General features: G+C 40.3%; 1 protein-coding gene across 2 annotated transcripts in view; it reads left to right on the forward strand.

The window, feature by feature from the left end:
* The window catches only part of METTL25 (methyltransferase like 25), a 43,172-nt gene that overhangs the window by 1,375 nt on the left and 15,358 nt on the right, over positions 1–26,439 (forward strand). The window contains exons 2-6 of one of the 2 annotated variants that reach the window (XM_083400970.1): positions 2,236–2,400; positions 6,396–6,502; positions 13,112–13,750; positions 14,779–14,923; positions 25,375–25,469. In XM_083400970.1, the coding sequence (XP_083257096.1) occupies positions 2,236–2,400; positions 6,396–6,502; positions 13,112–13,750; positions 14,779–14,923; positions 25,375–25,469 (1,151 nt within the window). The remainder of the gene's footprint in view (positions 1–2,235; positions 2,401–6,395; positions 6,503–13,111; positions 13,751–14,778; positions 14,924–25,374; positions 25,470–26,439) is intronic. The other variant, XM_083400971.1, reaches the window with a different exon arrangement.

Here is a 26,439-nt window from a genome sequence, read left to right on the forward strand (position 1 = left end):
CCAAAGAAGAGGACACATTTGCTGACTTCTGCTTTTAACTGTGGATCGCTATGACGGCTCTCATTTTACATACCCATGAAAAAGAGGACGTGTCCTGGAAAAAGAGGGCATATGGGGGAAAAGAGGACATAAGGCAACACTACATTATCGTCTTGTCACACCACTTAATAGTTTTCTGCCCATTTGTATAATATGGCAGATGCTGTGTAATTTTTAAATGGTATATTTATTGCTTCTTTTGTTTCTTGCATTTTTATTGTGTTACAGTTTGAATTCCGTAGAACACAATTAAAAATCAATATAAAAGAAGCAATAAAGATACAATTTAAAAATCAATTTTTCTCATCTTCAACCACAAATCCACAGAGATGCTGCAAACCCCCTGAGTAAAGCACTCAGATCACAGTTTGGCAACCCCTGTGAGACTATATAACATATGTATTTATTATAATTGAAATTAACTATTTGAAATAATATTTTTAAATGTTTTTTTCAATGGTAACATTTTAAACAACGTAACAACTTATAATAAAAAATAACCACAAAGGGAACAGTATTGGGGGGGAAGTTAACCAGAACAATAATATTAGTATTGGAAACATTGTTTTAACCAATTATCTAAGAAAGCATAGTGTTGGGACATGGTAAGCTGTAAGTAGTGGAGCCATGAAATGTAAAATGTACCCAGATATTTCTGGATAAAACTGGTGATCTTTCACAATTGCAGTAGTTGCCAGTAATCCTAGCTTTGCTATGCTACATTTTACTTAGGGCAGGAAAGAAATTCTGGATTCTGATTTGCAGTCTTAAACTAATGGAATCAAATTTGCAGACTAATCACATATTTCTTGCGTCCAGAGGAGATTAAATTATTTTATGACATTTATATCTCTACTTGATTTCCATTAATGGAACTCAAGGGTTCCCATGCAGCCTTCCATTCAGTCAATGACTACTAAACTCCTTCCTCAGCATGCATATAGATTTACAGTGTATAAAAATTTTGATATCCGGCTGAAGATAAAGTAGCATTGAGTTTCTAGATAACTCACTTGACAGCCAGACATCGGCATTTTCCTCAGCATGTCCTACTTAGTGTGTTGCTACTGCTTTAGCATTGTGCGGCCCATCCTAATTCTGCCAGATTATAAATTTAGATAAATTTTATTCTCGTTTTCTCAGATAGCGGTAGGTGGAGAAACGTCAACTTTAGCCACTTACTCTCTATTGCGGCAGCACCATAAGTTGCTTTACCTGAAGACAGGAAAGTTCTCAAGTGGGAGAAGCCAGCTTTATGTATTTCCAAACCAAAAAATGGGTGTGAGGTCATATTATATGCACATCTGGTTAGTTCCAGGACCGATTGCCATTTGGCTCCTCTTCCAGAAGCTCCTTTTCCTCTCCCCTGCCCATTCATAATTTTTTCTTTTGCACCACCTATTTCTGAGCTTCTTGGCCGGCACTGTTTTATTATTTAAAGTCTGTACCGTGCTTATATATTTTAGGTACTTTTAAAATGAAAGTACAGTACTTGAAAATCTCATTTAAGCCATTCTGATGTTTCTGAAGGATGAGCTGGATAGAACTGCCGTAAATAAATGCAGATTATTTTTACTTTCCCTCCAAGCTGCTGAACATTTCTGCCATGGGTGAAGGAAGTCTGCTTTTGTTTTTGAGCAGAGATTGCCCACTCCCATATCCCCCCCCCACCGCCCGCTCTTCAGTTTTCAAATTTTCGCTTGCAAAAGGAAAGGAACAAGATGCTGACCTCGAAAAGACTAGAAATCAGCAATCCTTAACAGTTTATTGACACTGTTGATTTCTGTTTTGTTCCAGCTGGTATTGTAGGAGCTCCTGCCATAACTGTAAATTGAAACTACAGATTAACTCAGTGTGAACTGGATCTAGCTGGTTTTTAACCCGCCCCGCCCCCCAGAGGCAGAAAGAAATATATATGCATTTTCATCACAAAAGGACATTTTATGTGTTAAGGTTACATAATGGCTAGTTAGGCATATGACACACACACACACACACACACATATTTTCTGGCAGTCTCAATGTGACTCTTGTCTCCAGTTATCAGAATCCATAGTGTGATGTGCGAAAGGTGAGGTGACAATATCTATTTGTGGGTATCCAGTTTTTGTTGCATTGCATTAAGATTTAGAGTAAAGGAGTTATCCCTCTACAGTTATTTACAAAATTAATTGTATTTCCTTCTCTTTTTTATAGATAGCTGTGAGTTTTACAACATTTTCTGTGAAAATTCTCAGAGGCTGATCAACGTGCAGGCTTTTGCTCTCGCTGCTAAATATTACTCCATGCCAAACCTTGGTGTGTGTATCTCCTTAGAACAGATGCTAGAAGCACTGGAAAGGACACAGCAGCCAAGGTCAGGTAAGTTATAATCTTGGAATCTATTTTTATATCTCCTTAAAGCTTTCTCCTTCCTATTCACCTATTCTTGTTTACGTGCGTTATGACATTCTGGGTTTCTTTTCTAAGCAATTCAGAAATCTTTAAAACTTACATGTAGCACAATCCTATATATATGTCTACACGCTGTCCCACTGTGTTATGTGAGGCTAGGCTTTCTCCCAGGTAGAGGTGGGCTAAAGTTCTGGTAGAAACTTCTTCTGGCGCGTTTAGGAGGCTTGATGAAGGGAGAACATCTTCCAAAGTTGGAGAGAAGGGACAAGCATCTGGTTTGGTGGAGGAGGAACGAGTAGAGGGTACACACAACACAACACACGAGGTGATCCAAAGGCAAGTTAATAAAGAGGCAAAAGCACTTGATTCACCAAAGGGTGGATTTGATTGAAATCGAATCGATTGAAATCACGATCGAAATCATGATTGAAATCACTAGTCATTACGACTTGATTTAAATTATTTTTTTACAGAAAGGCTCATTCTTGCGGATATAGTCTTAATATTTACAACCAGATGAAGGTTTCATTTTTGAAATAATAAATTTTCAGAGTAGTTTTTACAGTTATATAAAAAATTTACATTGCATATAAAGCCTCATGCTACATAATTAAAAACAAATCCTTATTTCCCGATGAATAGCCTTTGGACTATAATGTAACTTAAATAGAATACTATCTTTAGAAAGATTTTTCCTCCAAAAGCATTTTTTAAAAATATATATCCGATTTTTTGTTTTGTTTTAAAAATCATTGATTTTTCTCCACCCAGATTCACCATAACTAAGTTTACACACACAAACACACACACACACACACACACACGTTGATAAGGAAGGTAAGTGCATACAAATGCAATCCTAGTCATCTCTTCAAACATCATTACTGGGGCATCCTACTTTTTTTCTTTTCTTTTTTTGCAACAATAGTGTTCAAATTTTTGTTTATTAGTCATACGCTTGGCCGTGTGTGATTTCTTATATATTCCCATCAGAACATCTTTTTTTCTTTTCTCTGAAGAGTTCTCTCTGAATTTCACATATCAAATGGCTTTTGGAAATCCTGTAAGTTTCAAAACTGAAGTTTCAAAACTGGGTGCTACTGCTCCAAAAAATGAAAGAAATCATAGTCACACTGAGCCAGCATAGTTAGTCACATGGTCCAGGAGGGCAGCCATAGTAATATCACATTTAGTGCTTCTTACGTCTAGGTCCCTCGTTTTCAACTTCACACTCAAATTTTAGCTGCCACTTGGCAATTGGGACCACTTTACCTTGCTTTATGTTTTACAACTGCTGACTTTCTTCCTATCTCGATGTGCTAAAACTTGCATAGTAGATACAAAACTCACAACCATTATAAATGGGGCACATAATAGTAAAATAATCTGAAACCGTAACAACAGAACAAAACTGAATCCAGAATAAGTTCCTTGTATTTAACAACATTAAAAGAAACCTATTAAGTTGAATGGAATTGCTTGGCAGTCACCTGGTAAGGCCAAATACCCAACTTCAGGGTTGTAATATGGTCTTTTTGTATGATCACTGGGACCTTTAAATGTAGAATGTTTTCCAGACATTCCTAGATTCATTTCTGTATTTCAGAAAAGAGGCACATCTGTTAACTGTTGAGAAATGTTCTTGAACAAATTGCATTTTTCGACAAAGAAATGTGCACAAAGAGAGGAATGTTATAACATTCAAACATATTGTTCTCGAAATTCTTTCATCTGGTTTTTATGATTTTCCTTATCAACATAAAAAGAAAAATATGTCAGAGATACTGCTTTGAAGAGCTACACAGTCTGCTTCAGAAATAACCAAAATAACTTGGAAACATGCTACCCACTTCTAGCATTACATTTACAAAAGTGTCTTTTTCCCTCTTAAAATTAAATTGCAGCTGTTTGTATATCTCAGAAGAGCATTGGCCTCATGAAACATCAATGGTGCTCAATGCTTAAGCCTTTGAGAGGCTTCTGCTACCAAAGCATCTTTAAACTGTTTCCTTCAAGTATCCATTATTTGTATTTTAAATTAGGAGTCGGGATTTCCCTGTACTGAAGGAACTCATATTTGAGCATGATATTTGGTGTTACTATTTCACCTTACAGACATAACATTATTGGCTGCTTTCCGATCAAAAGTTCAGTGCTCTTTAGAGGTCCCAACCAAAGAAGAGTGGCAACTCAAGTTGACAGAATATGCACAGCTTGCAGACTTAACGTATAGAATAAGAGAACAAGAAGAACATACGTTTAAAGAAGATTGGAAAAAGTTTATTGAATACAGTCAAACCTCTTCTTGCGTCCGCTTTCACTCGCGTCCATTTTGCCCAACATCTGCGGCAAACTGGGAAGTAACTGGTGGGTTTGCTGCTGTTTGTGAATGCGCAGAAGCGGGCAATCACTGCCTGTGCCTGCGCCTCTCCCAGCGACCCGTTTTGACTTCCGGATGGGCCTCTGGAACGGATTGTGGTCATGAGTAGAGGTTCCACTGCATATGGAAAATAATGGTGTACAGCTGAAAACGCTGGCAGCATTAAGATAAATTCAACAGTGCAAATAAGTTTTGATGAATGCAATAATGGAAAACTGATTAGTATAGTTTTTTGGTAAAACATGCAGGGATTTAAGATATATAAAATGAACCATGGAAAGAGAGGAAGGGAAGTCATTGATATCTTAAGGATGTAAAATGAGTATTTGAAGTTGTAAAACAGAAAATTTAATAAAAATTATAAAAAAGGAGTTTGGTGCTCTTTCAGACTTTGTGAAATCAGCTAGGTGAGCAATAATTAATTTTAAAGCATCTGGTAAGTGCCTTTAATCTAAAAAACAATGAACTTGAGGAGGAGCATTTCAGCGTATTACTAACATTACTAATTACTAACATAAATTATGTAAGTGACTGTAGTGTGCCTTGCCACTATGGATGAATGCACATACAATTATTTGGCGGTATTGCAGTGGTTAGCAGTGCATTTAATCCAAATATAATATTTGCTGTCCTATTGTATGTGATTTCTTTAAATGAAAGATCTTCAGTAATACTAGCCTTCAAAAATTATTCCAGCTGAACAGCCAGGATTGAAAAAGCCTGTTGTGCCAACAGGAGATCCTTCTGCATGCATTTTGTGTAGGGATTTCTGGTTTTCCTTCCCAACAGCAGCCTTTGAATCCAGCTTTGATAATGTTCCCTAAGCAGCTTTTGAGAAAATTCAGGGGCCTCTTTCTGCATGCATCTTGTTGGATCCCAGCCAACGTTTATGGGAAACCTAAACTTTAATCAATCTTTTCTTTTGACTACATCAAAATTTGATAGCAGAACACAAAAATGACATGGCTGGCTTCTGCCTTCTTTGAACTTTGTTTGTCAGTATTAATTTTTTTGTGAGCTGATAAAATCTGCTGCATGATGACAGCTCTTGACCATACTTCCACATGTTTAAAAGCACAGCCCTTTTGGCAAGTCTCAAGATGGATTACTAGTATCGTTGGGAAACAATGATGTTAACTCTTCATTCCTTCATTCTTTAATTTTTAATTTAGCAAGTCTGCATGAGAATTCCTTAGTAACTCTTTTGTTTTCTCCTGCTGGTTTTCATTGCATAGGATCTTAATGCTTTTTTTGTTATTTTCTCCTGTTTGTATTGGAAATTTCCCCTCTCTTGTTATAATAAAAATAATTTGAAAAAAGGGACAAATCAACATGGTGAACACTTTCCAACAAAATGGCCCGATGTGGGTGTCACTGACATTAGTTTTTATTAACAAGTTTTAGTTCTTATTATTTTGAATTATTTAATTTATTTGATGACAATCAAATGGTCCTAAGCAAAACTGTTATTTACTGATAAGAATCAGTAAAATCAACTATTCAGAATTGGTGTATAATTGGTTGTGCATTTTCTTTTAAAAAATCAAACCCTTCTAATTTAATTGCATTTTGTGTCGATCAGAAGTAGAGATAAAAACGGATGACTTCATGAACAATAAGAAGTCACATGAAGTGCAGCTGATGTCGCAGTTAGTAGACGGCATTGCAAAGTATTACGGCCTAAACCAGGTAAGAATTCTTATGATTTCATATTGTGTACTTATTTTAAAAAGTAAAGTCATACTTGCTCCAGTTTTGGACTTTAAAGCAAAGACCCATGGACTAGCTCCAGCCCCTTAGGGATAATAAATGCGATCAAGAAACCATTGATTTTAGATTCAGTTCTCTGCAGGTTTGATCAAACACTTCAACAAGAGTCAGAAGCCAGAAATGTGGATGTAAAAACTAGACATCAGGACCATGGACAGAGTACAGTAGTCCAGCTAGAAAACAGGTACGCTTAGGTATAGTTCTTGCGCTTTCAGGAGCCTGTTGAATATTTGGGGACTGTTAAAGGGAAGGGACTTTGGACTCAACATGCACTCCCACAGGCAGAAGAACCGTAGGCAATACTGCTACTCCCATGACTGTCCACGGGTGTACAGGGGACTTCCAAGTCAGGAATAGGCTGTGCGGGCTCAGACCCTGGGATGTTTCCTATGGCAATTGAAAATGGACCTGTTTCCCCAATCATTTCCCTGACCATCAATACCAGTTCCTGGCATTCCTGGTTATCGTGATTGATATTTTAACTTGGTTTTATTGTGTTGTTCTGTTGCGATATTTTGTTTCAGCGCAACCCTAGGTACGTCTGCTCTGAAGTGAGTATAGCATGGCACCGTAAGATTAGACAACTGCCTGTGCGGTTTGACATCTGATTGCAGTAATTGCAGAGTTGGAAAAGGTTCAGAAAAGGGGAACCAAAATGTTCAGGGGGTTGAAGAGACTCCCCTATGAAAACAGGATGCAGTGTTTGGGACTTTTTGGTTTAGAGCAGGCATCCCCCAACTTGGCCCTCCAGCTGTTTTGGGACTACAGTTCCCATCATCCCTGACCACTGGTCCTGTTAGCTAGGGATGATGGGAGTTGTAGTCCCAAAACAGCTGGAGGGCCGAGTTTGGGGGTGCCTGGTTTAGAGAATAGGCAGGTAAGAGGTGACACGGTAGAAGTTTATAAAATTATGCCTGGCCTGGAGAAAGTGGGTAGAGGAAAAATTTTCTCCCTCTTTCATAAAACTAGAATTTGTGGGCAATCCCTTGAAGCAGAACGTTGGAAGAAGCACTTTTTCACACAGCCCATAGTCATAGCTGTCAACTTTTCCCTTTTCTTGCGAGGAATCCTATTCGGAATAAGGGAATTTCCCTTTAGAAAAGGGAAATGTTGACAGCTATGCACATAGTTAAACTCTGGAAGTCACTGCTACAAGAGGCAGTGATGGCCACCAGCCTACATGGCTTGAGGAGGATTAGATAAATGCATGGAGGAGAGGGCTTTTGATGGCTACCATCCATAATTTCTATTCTCTCCCTTCACAGATAGAGGCAGTAATGCTTCTGAATACCAGTTGCTGGAAACCACAGAAGGGGAGAGCGCTCTTGTGCTTGGGTCCTGCTTTCAGGTTTCCCACAGGCATCTGATTGGCCACTGTGAGAACAGGATGCTGGATTAGATGGGCCATTGGCCTGATCCAGAAGGCTGTTCTTACAGTCTTAATTGTAACCCAGACTTTCCACAATTTGCACTGAATATAAAATAGAGACTTGGAATGCCAGTAAAGGTATTTGTACTGTATTGTAAAATAGAGGCTGTTTATGATTAAACGTTTTAGTCAATCAATGCATTGTAATATTGCATTGTTTGCTCAGAATTGCAAATCCCTAATACCCCCAAATGGCCTTTTGGTTACACTGGAATTAATATGGGGGGGTGGGGGGTGGATAAAAGCACTCCCTGGTTTTAGGGAAAAATGCAAGACTTTAGGAGAGATTTTTCATATTGGATTCTTTTCAGCCCTTCTCATAAAAGTATGCCAAATATAATTAAAGTGTAGCGCTATGAAAAACACAAACACATGGTTTACAACAGTACATATCTTTTTAAGAGGGTTCTTTTTAAGAGACTCCAGTCTCTGCCCTTAGTTTCAACTTTTTACCTGCAATGTTTAATGGGTGGTAGAAGATACTGTGATGGTATGGTGGTTGGTTGTATAGCAAAATTAAAGTGCAAAGTGGTATACTTATTTTGAAAACTATTACTTTCGAAGTCAATCAACAGGTTTTTACAATAAATAAATAAATAAATAAATAAATCAAGTTCATTGTCTGTTTTATGAATGGCTGCATTTTGGATGCCTTGAGATTAAAAAAAGGGATCCTGTGGTCCTCCGGATGTTGTTGGCTTCCAACTCCCATCACTCGTAGCCAGTGTTCAGAGATCATGGAATTACAGTCTTCACAACATCTGGAGGGCCACAGGTTCTTCATCCCTGTTTTAGATGAAGAAAATCATTGTAATAGTATTTAATATTACACAGAGGCATAATCTAAAAGGAATATAAAACCTTTTCTGTACAATAGCATTGAATGTGTTGGGACCAAGTCAAGTTGTTGTTTTACATGTAGCTTGAAGTATCTTGGAAAGGACCTCCTGGCTTAGTTAGTGCAGATGCAGGCTAATAAACAAGAGGCAAGAATAGTATCAGGACCCATAAATGGATATCTTTAAGCCCATTTCATTAGTTAATCAAAGCCGCCTGGTTGCCACAATCCCCTGGTTACTCCCACACTGCTCCCAGTGATATACAGGGTTAGGGGGGATTGTGTGACTATGCACCACACTAGCAATGCACCCTGTAATGCAATAGGTTTTGCTAGTATGGTTTGTAATTGCACGGTCCACCAACAATAGTCCTACCCAGTTCTGCATGTGGAGAAGGAGGTTGTGGGACTGTGTTGCTAGCCCCATCCCCAATATCATGCATGGCACTGACTCTGATGCCTGGATAGTTTAATGGGATGCGGGTGGCGCTGTGGGTCTAAACCACTGAGCTTCTTGGACTTGCCGATCGGAAGGTCAGCAGTTCAAATCACCGTGACGGAGTGAGCTCCTGTTGCCCTGTCTGCGGACCAACGACAGCTCCCTTGGCCTGAAAGCGAGATGAGCGCCACAACCCCATAGTCATCTTTGACTGGACTTAACTGTCCAGGGGTTCTTTACCTTTACCTTAGTTGTACGATGGATAGTTCTACGTTGGTATTGATGTTTGTATCAGGAAAGCTTTTGAATAAGCAACTTCTCGTGGATGGTGTGGAAATCCAGGAGACAGAGCGATAGCCATTCATGATGCTGAGGGCAGGGCCAGCAGTGCAGTTCTTTGGTTCCCTTCTCTACTCATAGTGCCGGATTCAACCAAGGAGGTCCACTGTGGAAGCCTGCACAAGGAATTCTGCTAGTGCAATAGAGGAAGGAGCGGAAGGAAGCTGAAATGCTTGTGCTCATTGAATCTCTCCCAAAGCTTATACATATGAATAGCATCTAGTTATGTCTTATTTGGGCAGAAGATGCAATCTCATAATGGTAGTAGCCTTGCTCTGTGCAAATAGAACCTTACTTGAACCGTTAAGACTTGAAGTGTTTTTAAGAATCAGTTGTCCTGCTGTGGCCAGTGATTGTCTTTTCTGGCTCCTGTCTGGGAACAATCTTTTTCGTGAATGAGAAACTGCAACTTGTTGAATGATAGAGACTTTTCCCCCCAACCTGGTTTTCTTACGGTACATTTCAAAGACAAAATCGCGTATACCGTATGCTTGTGTTTGTAAATGTTCTTTGGCATTTACCAACACTTCCAGAACATGCGGATAGTCTGCTAGGTTTTAAAAGCAAGCCAGTGATAAATTATACCTTTTCAAATACTGGCGACTCCCTGTTTGAGTGTTCTGGGCCATTGTGTTCATCGGTGGTCGGGCATAACCCGTTGCGCCACCACCCCATTCCACCTTCTTCTGGGGTTGAAAGTGATGCATGTGTTGGTAATCATGAATCAGTCAGATGTGTGCAGAATGATTACCGCCTGTAAACAAATGTTAATTAGAAAAGACCGAAATGTACCACTGATACATGGCAAAAGGCTAACGATCCAGAGAACAGACTAGGGGGATAGAGTCCATTCGCCAGGCTCAGCCCCAAGGCCAGCAGTGAGGGGCCCACTGGGGGGGGAGGAAAAGGCCTATCCCAGCTGCCAGCTTAATTGCATTCCCTGCCTCACATGCTATGTAAACCCAGCTTATGTAATTTTAAAAAATAATTCGCTTCTAAAATGTTTCCCTTGCTAACTAAGTTGCAGGGAATTTTGTAGCTTATAATGAGATAAAAACAAAACAAATATAAACTATAATAGCACGAAAAGCCATTAGAATAGAACATAGCCCTTGATAAAGCTTTTTAAGTTTGGTCCTTTTAATATCTGTTGAATAGTACACATGCAGCCAGCTTTTGGGCTGAAGCTTTACTTCTGACTTGCCATTAAAATGTTTTGCCTTGTTGCATTAAAGTTTTTGCCTTGTTGCTTACAAGGACTGTATTTGGACATAGTATTTAACCCAATAAAGATTTCATTATGTCTTGGAACTTTCACTTTTAATAGTTTATTCTTGGCATTGCCTTTCCAAGTTGAGTCAGTGGTATTTCAGTGGGGATTAGCTTTTTCCAGTGTGCTTTATTTCAATGTGCTTAGCATAACTTTTATTGCACTTTTCAAAGGGAACACAAATGTTCATTAAAAATGTATAGTGTTGACGTACATATGTGATTTCCTTGATTAAAAAGTTGAGTAGAAATGGCTTGCTGAGGTAGCACTGGCAATTTGACAGACACTAGAGGTCAGTAAAGGACAATCCATTATTTTATTAAGCCTAAGCCTCAAGTTCCTGTTAAAGAAAGGTTGAACTGCATATCGAAACCACAGCAAAGGTGTTGAAGGATCAAAGAGATTGTAACTTACATTAATATAGAGTGTTACTTTTTCACCAGTTGTTGGGAAATCATTTCATAAATTCCTTTTGTCATAGTTGCAGATGAGAATATTTGGTGTAGATTTCACATGCTTGAGAAGGAAAGAGAGAATGTTCCCTCTTCTCTCAGACCTTTGTCTATAGAAAATGGAAGATTCTGGTATGAGATGTATTTTTGTATATGGAAGCATCAATCAGTTTCTCCCTTTGTAAGTTCTGTCCATTTCAAATTTGCATTTTGTAATATTGATAACCGTTCTTTCTATAGTGTGAGACAAAATTTTAAGGGTTGATCTTCATATTTGATAGAGAGCTTTTTTGGATTCAAAAGCACTTCCATAAAAAGAGTGGGACATTCCTTTTAACATTAATATTGGAGGCTCTTTACCTGTCCATGTGACTTTTTGTATATTCTTAATGAAAGCTAAGAGGGACGCGGGTGGAGAGGGACGCGGGTGGCGCTGTGGGTTAAAGCCTCAGTGCCTAGGGCTTGCCGATCGAAAGGTCGGCAGTTCGAATCCCCGCGGCGGGGTGCGCTCCCACTGTTCGGTCCCAGCGCCTGCCAACCTAGCAGTTCGAAAGCACCTCCGGGTGCAAGTAGATAAATAGGGACCGCTTACTAGCGGGAAGGTAAACGGCGTTTCCGTGTGCGGCTCTGGCTCGCCAGAGCAGCGATGTCACGCTGGCCACGTGACCCGGAAGTGTCTTCGGACAGCGCTGGCCCTTGGCCTCTTTGAGTGAGATGGGCGCACAACCCTAGAGTCTGTCAAGACTGGCCCGTACGGGCAGGGGTACCTTTACCTTTAATGAAAGCTAAACTGAACATTAATTCAAATAAGAACTTATTTAGCAGAGTGAAAGTTACTTTAATTGACCGTGTTTTCTAATGTCAACAAGGTATGGTAGAAGTATACGATAAAAACAGATTATAAGCACACACTTCTCAATAATAGCAGGAATGAGCATGGGGAAATCCACTTCCTGGAAGTCTGGGAGCAGCTTTTTCATGGAGACGAAAAGCTCAAAATGAATTCCTCTGGGCTCATTCAAGTGATATTTTCCTCCCAGAAACTAACCTAATCTGGGACCAGGATTTGTTCTCCATTCATTCTGAGGTGAATGAATGAACCAGCCAGGACAAGAGAGCTGGTGTATAAGAAGGGAAGAATATGTATACAACCTAACCTTAGCTGTGAGTTCACTAGAGGGTCTTGGGCAAACCACTGCTCTCTTAGCCTCAGTTCACCAGCTTCGATGCTGGGCCTGTGTTCTAGTTCTGTTCTCTGAAGGTTTATGAGATCTCTCTCTCTCTCACACACACACACACACACACCAATTGGAACAACTGAAATATGATATTGAAATGCTGTTATTAAACACCATACTGTGCTTGAACGTAACGTTTCCCCCCAATGCATACACCCACTTCTCCTGAAATTGAAGAGGTTTAGGGAGGGAGCACCTGAGCTCAAGACCTTCTCTTTGTCATTCCTAAGGTCCTAGTAAATTACCCTTTTGGGGGAGAAATTTGCAGACCAAATACGAATTCTTAAAGACCTGTTTCTGAGTCTAGGACATTTGAATTTTAAATTACTGCATTTTGACATTATCAGGTAGTATAGTTTTACCTTGTGCTAACCTCAAGGGAGATATAAACGCTAACAGAACTATTTAAATCACAGGACCTACACTCCTCCCCCCCCCCATTAATTTTATGGTTTATAGTTGCTGCCTGCAAATACGAGTATCTGCTACTTTTAAAAAGTTATTTTTGTTATCTGTGTTCTAGGTTATTGACCTGGGATCTGGAAAAGGCTACCTGAGCTCCTTCTTGTCATTGCAGTATAATCTGAAGGTTTACGGAATTGATTCCTCAAACACAAACACCCACGGAGCTAATGAAAGGAACAGGAAATTGAAGAAACACTGGAAAGCCTATCAAAGACGGGGAAGAGCAAATGTCAAAGAGCAAGTGTTGGAAGAGGCAAATGAAAGGCCACAGCAAGATAAAGGGAAATGCAAAGCAAATATCAGTGAAAAGCTCTTAAGTACTAATAACAGTCTTCAAAGTCAGGCCCAGGTGGCTGCTCCAGATTCCATTCTTTTTGAAACAGCTGATGTTTTCACAGACTCTGATAAGTGTATTACTAACAAACAGTATGAACTTCACTCGGGGGCTCAGCTGCAGCCCGAAGAGAGCAACATTCCGGAAAATGTATTCCTAAGTATTCTGCCTGCTGACGCTGTGGAAACTGACTGCTCAACCAGAAGTAATTGTAGGGAGCTCTGTGAAGAGGAGAAAGAACGAAGGAAGATGGCTTCCCTTAAAGAGAAAGCAAGCCGGTCAAAAGAAGCCAACGTATACTCTCCATTAACGTCGTACGTCACTGCAGAAACAGAGCTGCGAGACATTGTTGAAGATCTGGAGGTTATTTTGCTTGTTGTTATAATCCAGGTTGCTTGTGAATAAACCCATTCTGCTATTACCTTTACAGTCCTGCTAAGAGACAAGCAGACTGTGTTTCCTTGCTGGTGCCACGGAGCAAAGTCTATCCTCTGTGGCCAACGTGGAGACATATGCTACTAGCCTCTCAGCTGGCTATTAATAAAGAAAGAAAGTTCCTTTTACCAAGTCAACTGGAATAGAAGTGGTCTTTCCCTCCTACGTTCCCTCCTACATAGAATTCCTGGTCTGGTCATCACTATAAGGCAAATTGTGAAGTAGAACTCTGGGCTACTTAACCTCATTTTTAAACTATTTCCTGCTACATCTTTATAACATTTTTTTTAACAGCACAGAGGAAACAGAGCATGGGATCCATTTTATAATGACACCATTGCTATTATTTAGAAGTGCCACACTAAATGTTTCATAAGTACAGGCTTAGCTAAGTGGAAGCTTGGTTCGTAAATGGAGGTTCCTTGCCATTCAGATTTCCTTGATCTGTTGTTCCCTATATCTAAACATGTTCATATAGCCTGTATAAAGTCACTTTTCTTAAATTTCAGGAACATACTTTGACTAAAAATTCCCTTTATTAATTTTTTTTTTTTTTTGCTAATTTTACAATGTCCCTGAGTTATCATCTCACTTTATTAACTCATTTTATTAATTTTGAAGCTTGAAATATTTCTCACGTCGAGAACAGTGGCAGACAGGGGGCTGGTGTGGTGGAACTCCCCCGACCTCCTGAGAGCTAAGTGGCTGCTTTTTACAGCATACTGCCTGGGTGTAAATATATTCAGTGTGGAAACTTCTTCCCAAGAGACCTTAATAAATCCAAGAGTCCTTAATTTCTTCATTCTCTTCCACCTATAGGTAGGAGAGAGCTGGAGGAATAATGCAAATGATCTTTGCCTCGTCACGTACATAGTGGGCTTCAAAATTTGCGGTGTATGACAATTCATTAATGGTGAGCTCAATTCTGAATGTGTATTATTTCTATTCTGTTCCAGGACTGTGTAGTGGTGGGTCTACATACCTGTGGTGATCTTGCTCCGAGCACCCTGCGACTTTTTACTGCTAGACCTGAAATCAAGGCAGTTTGCAGTGTCGGCTGCTGTTACCATCTTCTGTCAGAGGAGCATGAAACTCAGGAAGGTACAGCAAGCCTTTTCTACCTGAGTCTTTGGTTTCTTTTATTGACTCATTTCTTACTGCTTTTCATTATGACTTGTAGAAGACCCACTTCTGCATGCCCTGTGGCTTTCCTGTTTTGCCACTCTCTTTTATATTTGTAATATTTGGTCATAGGCTTATTAATACAGAATGCTTTAATGTGGTTATAAAGACAGCTGTTTTTACTTGGCTTCACTTAAAAATATGTGTTTTTGTTCATCATTATATTTCCATCCACATAACGTTTATATCAGATTTTGCCGTTAGCAGTGTACCCATAACCCCACACTGATTGTGCATTTAGGCCTTTGGAAATACTGTGGCTGTTTACAATCATAAGCCAAGTTGGGAGGAAAGCGTTAGAAGATTATGATGTCAATGTGCTTGCCACTTAAACTGGTTTAACTTCCTTAAGTATGTAAATGCACAAACAGAGAAGTTTAATGGGTTTGTAGATAACAGCACACTTGTATAATTAGAGAGCAAATAGTTTCAGAAAATTTCATTATGGGAACAGAATGGTTTTATATATGTATATACCTTTCCTTAAACATGATCTGAAATAGGAAATATAAAACTTAATCTTGCAGATTACTAAAAAAATAATAATGCTTCAGTATTACAGTAAAGAACAACCTTTGGCTTTAGATTTCAGACACATTTGCATTAGTTCAGTTCACAAGACCCATTAGTTTACCACAATGTGCATGAGCCATAGTGAGCTTAGAGTTTATGTATTCCCCATCTCCAGTCTTCCTCCTGTGTGACCGGGAGGAGTTTGGAAGCTTTCGCAGCTTATCATATCATCTGGATCCAGAACTGTTGCTACGTAATCTTAACTATGGTTAGTTTCAGCATGCCAGTTTCTGTGAAGTTGACTTGCTTTTACCACAAATGTGAATTCTAGAAGGGTAGTTGTGTTAACTTCCTGTAGCAACAGATTATGAACTTTAGCATTTCAATTTATTGTGCCATAAGCTTTTATGTCCTAGGGATTGCTTCCGTTGCTGATTGTACTCAGAGCAGAACCACTGATGTTTATGGAGAAGACTAACTTAGTCACATTAACTTCAGAGGGTGTTCTTCAATGCTGCAGCTCCTTTGGTGCAGCAGACCTCGATGTGCACAATCAAACTTCCATTCCTGGCCCCTCCAGCATCCTACATGCCCTCAAAAAAAATTCTGGAGGGTTGGGGGACCCTCTGGAACAGATTTTGGGGGCACACAGGGTCAGAGAGGAAATAGGAGACAGTGCACATGTAGGAAGGGGTGATATGTCACACACCAAGATCCCAAACCATGGAGGGCTTTAAAAAGAAAAACCAGCACATTGCATTGGGATTGGAGAAGATAAATTATTGGGCTCATAATACACCATTCTAGCTACTACTTTAGCAGCCATATTTTGTACCAGCTAAAGTTTTGGGCTCTTTTTTCAAAGGCAGCTCCACATCCAAGGCATTGCAGTCATCCAAACAAAGGTTACATGTCACTGAAGCCAGGTTATCTCTTATAACGCAGAGGTGACTCTAGTGCCATGGCCAGACCATTGAGCCACCCCTAAATAACAGGCCTCCACTTTTAACCTGCTCTTGAATCGCGGGATTTCACATTAGATTCTAAATGCGCGGCATGTTGAAAGATTATTTGGTTATGATCCAGAGGACAGACACACACAAGCCCATTGAAATCAATTGAGCTATACATGCTCAGATTTAGATTGTGTTCCTCGTTTGGAAATTCAGTTCCGTTGACATGTAAAGGAACTGCACATTCTTTTAGAAGCATTATTTGATATAGAGTTTTTTTATGTCTGACCCTCTTGAAATGATGAAAGAATCTACTTCTGTCTTCCACAATATCAATCTAAAAGCAAGAGACTTTGATACCATGGCAACTCATGAAGTGCTCCAAAGGAAAGATCAAAGCACTTGATTTCATTTCCATACCATCTCTAAATATTGCTGTATGGCACATGTTTGCATTGTTTGAATCAATTTGTGAGATATCTGAAACATGGCTGTAAAGGAAATAACAGATGTTTTTAACTAATATGTATGCTGAAACATTTAAAAATCATTATCTTATTAAATTTCACTATAGCTCTCTGACAGTCCCCCCCCCAAGTGACCAATTCAAAATACAGAGGGGTTTTATTGAAGAAACAGTACAGAAGAAATTCAAAATTCCGTTTTCAGTCTTTCTTTCTTTTTTGCCCCTTGAAGCATGCATTAAAATAAAGTCGTTTCTTCACTGAATACATGAACGCCAGTATTTTTATTGTGTCTTGAAAGAGTACATAGATGCTCCAACTGGAACTATCGTTGGGTGGGCACTCTGCAATGATTTTTTTTTTATTATTCACGTACTGAAAAATATCCAATGCAAATTACACTATTCTCTGGAAAACCCATATCTGTGTTTGTGGATTGTGTATAGCTATATTTGTCATCTTTATACGTGAGAGTTTTGCAAAAAGAAAAGAGAGCTTTACAGCCATCTAAAGCAAGCAGATGATTGAGGCAGCGATAAGCAGAGGAAGAGTTTGTGTTAATTGGCTAGACGTACTTTAGCTTTTAGACGTACTTTAGACGTACTTTTCCCAGTAGTGATGTATGGAAGTGAGAGCTGGACCATAAAGAAGGCTGATCACCAAAGAAGTGATGCTTTTGAATTATGGTGCTGGAGAAGACTCTTGAGAGTCCCATGGATTGCAAGAAGATCAAACCGATCCATTCTTAAGGAAATCAGCCCTGAGTGCTCACTGGAAGGACAGATTGTGAAGCTGAGGCTCCAATATTCTGGCCACCTCATGAGAAGAGAAGACTCCCTGGAAAAGACCCTGATGTTTGGAAAGATAGAGGGCACAAGGAGAAGGGGACAACAGAGGACAAGATGGTTGGATAGTGTTCTCGAAGCTACCAGCATGAGTTTTACCAAACTGCGGGAGGCAGTGGAAGACAGGAGTGCCTGGCGTGCTCTGGTCCATGGGGTCACGAAGAGTTGGACACGACTAAACAACAACAACACTTTAGCTTAATTTTGCAACAGCTTCCTGGAATAAGCGTGTTTTGAGGAGTGACCTGAACAAAGTAAGGGAGTTGGTCACACTGAGTTGTTCTGAAGGACAGTTTCAAGCAGTTTTGAAGTGGGTGTGGTGGCGTATATGAAGGAGCAGGAGACCTTTGGATGAGTGAAGGGAACAGTTGTGCTGGAACATAAAAGTGGGGAGATGGGGATGAGGCCGTGAACCATTTTGAATGAAAGAAGTTTGTGCAGGGTGTCCAAGAAGCCAGTGTACAGATTAGAGGAGGGATCTTACATGATCAGAACAATGCGAGAGGTGGATAATGTTGGTAACAAGAGTGCTTGATGGATGTGTTGGTGGAAGGTGGATTGTAGTCATAGTGATTTACTGGGGGGGGGACTTTAGGGGTGAAGGGCGAATAATGGAATATGTGACTCATTTTCTAACTAAAAAGTCTGAAATCCCCCTATGAGTATGGCGTCAAAACAGCTTCTGTTCTTCTGTAGGTATTTAATTAAATCTTAAAAGCACTACAAAATTTGTATAGACTTTCACCTCAGCTAAAAAATGAAATACATATGAAGGCTTGTATAGTTTGGTGTCTTTATAGCTCCCAACACCATCATTGAAAAGGATATTGCATTAGTTTTAATGCAGAACGCAATACACAAATGGTTGTAGAACATCTTTTAAAAGTGATTTTTCTATAACCTCAGAATGAATACGGACAAATATTTCTGTGCTTCTTGGTTTTCACCCAAGTGTGACATTTAGTGCTGGTTGGTTGTGATCCCATCTTCTTATTAGTAAAACCTGTTCAAATGCACAGACCCAAAAAAAATGCCGCTGATGTAATCTTCCCAGTTCTTGTTCTGTTTTGAGTGACGTTCTCAGTGGTATGGTTTCACAACAGCATCCTTGACAACTCTGGACAGGGCTCAGATTGGAGAATCCTCTAGAGCAAGGTGAATCTGTCAATAAAACAACAAAACGATCTCATAACGAAATAATATAATCTGCCTCCCAAGTCCTGTAATGGTGGCTGCTCTCTGAGTATGAAATATACCCAGAGCCAAATAAAATAAAGATCTAGAGAAACCTGCTTCTAATACTTTAGAAGTATATGTGCATAATGTTGCCATTTGGGAGCCCCAATGAAAGCAGGGTTTCACTTTCAGTACAACTTCTGTGCTACTCAGCCTTGTCTTTTATGCCTAGACTGAAGTGTTTTTAAACAACTTAAAGAAAACTAGTCCATTAGAACTTGTCAAGTCATTGTTTTTAATATCTTTCTGTATAGGATGTGTGTGCCATAGTGTCCCAACCCCAGTTCTCATAACTTAAATACTTAATATTTCAGTGATAAGAAGTCACCTTTTCTGTCTGAATGCATAATTACAGTGATTAATTGCATATACTTAGTATGCAAGATCTTCTAACAGACCTGTCATATTACTTACCCATTCATCTTTTTCATAGAAAACATTTTGTGTCTTCCAAGCATCGTTTCAAAATCTCTTTCCTTTTCCATAACTTCTCTTTATATTTGTGTGTAAAGCAGCTTATTTAATGTATACGTGTGTGTGTGTGTGTGTATCACTGCAATAAACAGAAGAAGGATGGCTAATGGGTCTTTCCTATAGGAAGGCTTATTATAACTTTTTGTGTAGTGTGGTCTTAGCCTCTGGGTTTTGAGAAACTGTGTTCTTGGGGTGCAAGCCTGGGCAGTGCATATGGAGGTCCTGGGCTGCCCAGATGACAAGACCCCCACCCTCTTGGCATCAATGATGTGGTCCAAAGGAAAGCAGAGCAATACGTTTTGGCACCAGCTTGGCTCCCAGAGTTGCTGGAAGGAGATGTACAAGGAACTATCCTACTGTCTTAGGGACTCCACTCCAGATTTGTGTAGGGTTTTACTCCTTAGCCTTTACTTTTCCCGAAGATGTCCCACAAGGCAGCAAGTACAAATTGTTCCCTAGGGTTTACTCCTGAAGCCTTTCTCACCAATGAGTATAGCTGCAAGACCGCAGAGGTTTAGCACCAGAGCTTTCCTTCTCTTAGATGGGCTACCTTCCCAGATTGATGAAACAGGGTGGTAACAGAAAGACTCATGAACAGTGCATGTCATATGTTCCTCTGTGGCTTTCTTGACCCAATCACTGGAATTCAAATAGCCCTAAACTTAGTCCATGTATCTTTAGGACTTCTCTAATGTTATGTCATGAAGGTACTGTGCCGCCTGGGAAGTGATGCATGCCACTCATTTGTGTTTGAGGCTGAGGTGGTGGTTGAATTTTATTAGGCCATTCTTCTCTTTCTGTAATATTTCAACAGGGATAAACTTGCCTTATTTATTTTCAAATCAAAGTCAGCAGATTATTAGGACTTCTGTCCTCCTCATGCTGTACCACATTTTACAATTATTCCTGTTTCCTTGATTTTTTTAAAAAATATCTTTAGGAGCATAATTAAAGGCCATGATTTAGATGCAGTTAAGCTCATGGATTTAATTTTTTTAGTTTTCCTATTTTATCTGTAAGTCAACTTCTTGTTGTTATTGTTCTTCTTCTTGATGGTGATGATGATAATACTACTACTACTACTACTACTAATAATAATAATAATAATACTAGCGTTCACACATATCTAACTTGGTGTTGGATTGTCACAAAAGTTCTATGTGTTTGTTTTTAAACTTTTGCAAGGTTAATACTTCTTACAGTAATGGCATACTAGCACTTAACTCATAATTGGTGTGCTTTATTGTCCAACATAGTAGTGGGACGCGGGTGGCTCCGTGGGTAAAAGCCTCAGCGCCTAGGGCTTGCTGATCGAAAGGTCGGCGGTTCAAATCCCCGCGGCGGGGTGCGCTTCCGTTGTTTGGTCCCAGCGCCTGCCAACCTAGCAGTTCAAAAGCACTCCCGGGTGCAAGTAGATAAATTGGGACCGCTTACTAGCGGGAAGGTAAACGGCATTTACGTGTGCGGCTCTGGCTCGCCAGAACAGCGATGTCACGCTGGCCACGTGACCCAGAAGTGTCTCCGGACAGCGCTGGCCCCCGGCCTCTTGAGTGAGATGGGCGCACAACCCTAGAGTCTGTCAAGACTGGCCCGTATGGGCAGGGGTACCTTTACCTTTACCTTTTATTGTCCAACATAGAATCTACTTCTAAGTAAACAATAAAAAGGCAATAAGTTCTTCTTCCTCTGTTATCCATAAGCTGCCTTGAGTCCCTATCAGGGAGAAAGGCGAGGTATAAATAAACATGGAAGAAGACAACGACATTTTTTAAAAAAGCATAGTTGTACACTATAAACAAGCCAAGCATGAACACAATTTTGGGCGACTATCTCCGAGGTAGTAATCTTTATAATTAAATAGCTGACATGCTGTTGGTGCCAGCCTTGTGAATTCCACTGCATATGAGTATTAGGTTCCATATCAAGTCACTCTTCACTGTTTATCTTAGGCGAAAATTATGGAGCAGTCCCTGTGAATAAGTGTGTGATAAATACAGAGATTTTTCAGTGTGTTTAGCAAGCCCTGGGTAATTACCTTACACTGACAGCTGTTTCAGATTGTCAGTCAGTTATATCTCTTGGCAGGTTTGTCACCTTTTTTAGGCCTTGCCCTTAGGGTGTATTCCATTGCATCCCTATAGTGGTTAGAAATGAAGCCTAAACATTTTGATTTTTCCTTATTCACACACATGAGATGAAAATTAAAATTGTAAATGTTTGTGGCTTATGGAACTTCAATATACAAGAAAAGCAAGCGGGATGCAAGCGATCAGGAATCCTGTGCTTTTCTTGATACAATTAATATCCTATAACACCTTTATCCTCAGATTCCACCTTTGTGCTGCTTAATACTACAAACTGCAAGATGCTTTCAAGCAGAATTTTTTGTTGCTCTTTCATTTATGTAAAAAGGTGGGGGTTTCTTAATTAAAATATTTATAACCCACTCTCTATCAAATGGATCTCAGGTTGGGCACAACAATGCAGTGAAAGCAATCATTCAATTATTGAAACGACAGCTAAACAACAAAGAACAATTTTAAAACACAGAGCAGAATTAACAATCCATAAATGCCTGAAAAAATAGCCAGGTGTTAACAATGAAAATCAAAACTGCTGCAGTATACTGGCTCTAGTTCTGAATGCATTTTGGCTTCAGACAAGCCTGTTCTGAATAGCTGCCTGTCAGCCTTCTACTAAGTGGTTTAGTATCCCTATATATACTTCTAGGGTCAAGGTAAGTTCTATGCATTTATTGCCAAGTAGTTTTGTAGATGGGAAAGTTGTACTTCTTTAGCCACTTACCTCAGACTATCTCCACTGGAGTGCGGCAGTTCCAAAGTAAATGCTTATCTTCGTTCATAATATATATTTTTTAAAAAATCTCAATCTCTCTCTCTCTCTCTCTCTCTCTCTCTCTCTCTCTCTCACACACACACACACACACACTTTCCTCTGATGAAATACAGAAAAAAAAGCCTCTGGAAAATCCACTCTCTGCAGCAGGCAAAAAAATCCCCTCCCTTTCCAACTTTGGAGTGGGAAGATAGGAGAAACCACATCACACTGAGCAGTTCAAGTGTGACACTTAACTATGATTTGGGCTGTGTTCACATTAGCAGTTTGAAACACTGTGAGGTCGTTTCCTCCCCGCTGCATTTCCAAGTCGCTTTCTCCCACCGCTGTTCACATCAGAGAGGGGGGCAGGGATGTCTTTGCTCCGTGATTTGTTTCCCCATGTGGAACTCCCAAGTCAGTGAAGCTTTCATCCGCGCACGTGCAAAACCTGTCTGAACGGCTCACACCACAATGGAAGTGACAGTTTCCATTTTCGAAGCTGGCTGGAGGAAAAAAGCTCATCAAAGAGGAGTATTTCTCTGAAAGCGACTGGATACCGATGGATTGTACTAACGTTATGTGAACCTGGCTTAAAAAAAAGCAGTGGTGGGAGCCTGCCGAAGCCACAGTAAATGGTAGTGTGAACACACCCTTAATAATAATAATAGTAATAATAATAATAATAATAATAATAATAATAATAATAATAATTTCCCCAGCCACTCTGGGCGGCTCCCAATCAAGTGTTAAAAACAGTACAGAATTAAAAATTAAAAACAGGGCTGCCTTCAGATGTCTTTTAAAGATAGGATAGCTGCTTTTTTCCTTCACATCTGAAGGGAGGGTGTTCCACAGGGTGGGCGCCACTACTGAGAAGGCCCTCTGTCTGGTTCCCTGTAACCTCACTTCTCACAATAAGGGAACCGCCAGAAGGCCCTCAGCGCTGGATCTTAATGTTGGCATACACAAACCACAGGGCTTGCACATTCCCCTTTCCTGCAAGGAGATTGGAAGCAGTTACTTCTTGTGTCTAAACTGTCCATAACATGCCCTGGGCCTCCTACTGCCCCCGGTATGAGACAAACCTCTCTGGGCATTGTCCGGGGTTACGCTCCCCTGGGATGGATATCAGTCTTCATCCCGGAGCGCTCAGCAACACAGGTCGGATGATCCTGTGCACGCTATTAATCAGCAGAGTCTGCAGTGATGACTGGAAGCGTGAATGTGAGCGTTTTTAGATTTATTTTGCCGTATTTACAGGACAAATCATAATGATGTCTGCTCTCTTCAGCAGCAGACACAGAGAAAAACACAGTGCAACAGCACAACATAACGGAAGAGAGAAGACGTAACTTCCGTCCTCAGACTTCCCTGGCTCAGGAAAGTAAACAGTAACATGTGACTTTCCAGCCACATATCAGCAGCGGAGGAGTGATTTGCTAACATAAACATGGACAAACTATAATTGATCCTGGTTTCGGGAACAAAGCAAATTTCAAAATATAGTTTGCAATTCTGGCCTGTTTCCCTAAGGTAGGAGTGGCTAGCCTTTTTTGGTCAGCCGCCCCTCCAAGGGCAGCTTCCTACACTGGGCATGGTTAGTGCATAAGTGTATGTGCATGCGCACACAAACCACACATCCACCATATGCTTACCATACATGCACAGTTGTGCATATAATACACATTTGCCAGGCATTCGGGCACACAGTGCTGTCTCGCTCTCTTTCTCACATACACACACATGCATGTACGGTATGTGGTTTCACATATGCAATCAGCATTTCCCACTCCAGAGCCTAGGTGAGGTAGCCGGAAACAGTGCCTTGTCTTTATGAAAGAGCAGGCAGAGGGCTTGATCTTTGATCTCAGTGCTATGGGGTTTAGAGCCAAGATCTATTTGCTTGCTCTCAACTGGGAAATAGAGCTTGGTGGGCCTGAGCGGCAGATTAGACATCCCCACCCTAAACCATAATAGCAAAGGAGTTGTGCTCTAATGGCATTGTTAGTAAGTAGTTAAGTGCACCAGGGCATTTTTTTGAATTTTCTTCTAAATGTTCCATTAAAAATCTTTTATTTTCTTGAATGTGTACGCATCGATATATATTGAGCCAGCGCTTAGACGCTTGCCTCGTTTTCCTCCCTTCTGTGGCCAACTTATTGATTTATCTCCAGCAGTCCCTCGCTCGCATCTGTTTGTCATGAGCACTCCTGTTTCTTACCCAGTCTTGCTCAGCTGCCCAATAATTTTCCATTTTGTGGGCCCACAAGACTCTCATACCATGCAGTTGTACAGATAAATGTCTCATGCGAGAACCAGAGGTGATGGTGCTTAACCTTATGTAAATGGCTAATTGTCAAGTTAAAAGAGGAACAGTGCCAGTTGGAGAAGGAGGCTTTTGTTTTCACCAAGGCTGAAGAAGACCAAACAGAAACTCATGCCTGTGTTAGTTGTTGGCAAATGATCAGGTAGATAATCAGGTGTTAGCACGCATCTGGGGTCCTCAAACTCCTTGATCTCATGCATACAAGTAATAGTTTCTCATTGAGGGCAGCCAGTCTCCACCAAGGTTTCCTTTTTCTGTGCATGAGCAGTGAGTATGTGCTCATTGCTTAGTCACCAGCAGCGCAAACCAAATCACATAGTTCGGGGACATGTAGAGAATACTAGCTGAAATGAGATTCTTGGCAATGCACCTAATATATTAAAACAACAACCATCATTCTAGGTTAGTTTGCTGAAATCTTATTATAAATTGTCTGTGCTGCACAATGTAAATGATGTACTAGGGTTGTTGGGTTTTTTTAGAAGATCCTATTACATGAGGGATTTAATTTAGAATGGAAATAATAGCTTACCTTGAGAAAATACAAGGATTTTTAGATGTAGGCCCTTAGGCAAATGGTATTCACCAGGTAAGATATCTCTCTCAAACTGCTGTTTTGCGTTGTTAAACTAGGTAGCATTTAAAAATCTCTTTCAATGCTCTAGAGTATTCTCAACAGCCTATTTACACTGTTTCTGTGTTGTTTCTCTTTCTTTTGCAGATGTCCTTCACGGAACACTGGGTTTTCCCATGAGCCGGTATTTAAAGGAAGAGGGCTGGTTCTGTGGTCGCAATGCCAGAATGGCAGCTTGTTTGGTACAGTTTCTTTCCCCACCCCCCAAAATGTATCTACATGTGATGGAATTTGTTGTGCTTTGCTTGCAGACCTGGATTTGTCTCTTAAATATCCGGCAGTGCAGAATAACACCATTAGTGGTGTATTCATGGTCAGCTAATGGGCCCATATGAAAATTGGGCACAGCTTGGTTGCTACGAGCTCATATGAGATATGGCACAGAGCAGAAGGTCTTGACAATTGTCTAAAGGGCAGAAATCCATGGCAGCCCCATCGCTGATTTCACTAGTCTTTGTTGGATATCACAACTAAGCATAGCAAAAATGACTGCCTGGCTACAAAGTCAGAGTAGACTCTCAATCCCTTTTTAACAAGATAGCTTTACGTGCAATGTTTCTTCAGTTCAAATGCACCATCTCATGACATGGTGAGATGGCATAACATGCATTCGGATTTCTAGGGACATTTATCTTGGATGACCACTGTGTTGTGTCTTCAATCTCCCCACCATCTCCCCCTTTCTTAACCTACTAAAATTTCAATTTACGTGCTTTTGATATTCTCACAGATGCTAGCTGCGAATTAAACTGGGTTAGCAGAGTCTGCCATGTGCTGAATATTAGAACTGCCCCCTGCTTCTGGCTGCAGTGCTAGCCCAATCCCAAGCAACATATCTTTACTTTGAACCAAATGTGCATTTGATCCTTGTGTGATCTTCTTATGAACCTCAGTCTTTGTCCCTTTCGACTTGCTAAGCCTCTGTCTCAGTTTGCATAATCCCTTTAAACATATTCAGACAGATTTAGCTTCCCCTAGTATCTTAGCCCGCTTTTCTTCAACAGGCTGAGGATGGTCTGCATCCCTATTCTCCTCCTATCACTTTGCCCCACATTCTCCTCCCCCACCTTGCTACTTAACTTATTTACTGGGTGCCTAATCAGGGAAGCTATGTTTACTTCTGTTTTTCCTGTGCACAAAAAAATATGACCA

The sequence above is a fragment of the Podarcis tiliguerta genome (genome assembly GCF_965153285.1).
Source record: "Podarcis tiliguerta genome assembly, chromosome: 10".
NCBI classification, from domain to species: domain Eukaryota; kingdom Metazoa; phylum Chordata; class Lepidosauria; order Squamata; family Lacertidae; genus Podarcis; species Podarcis tiliguerta.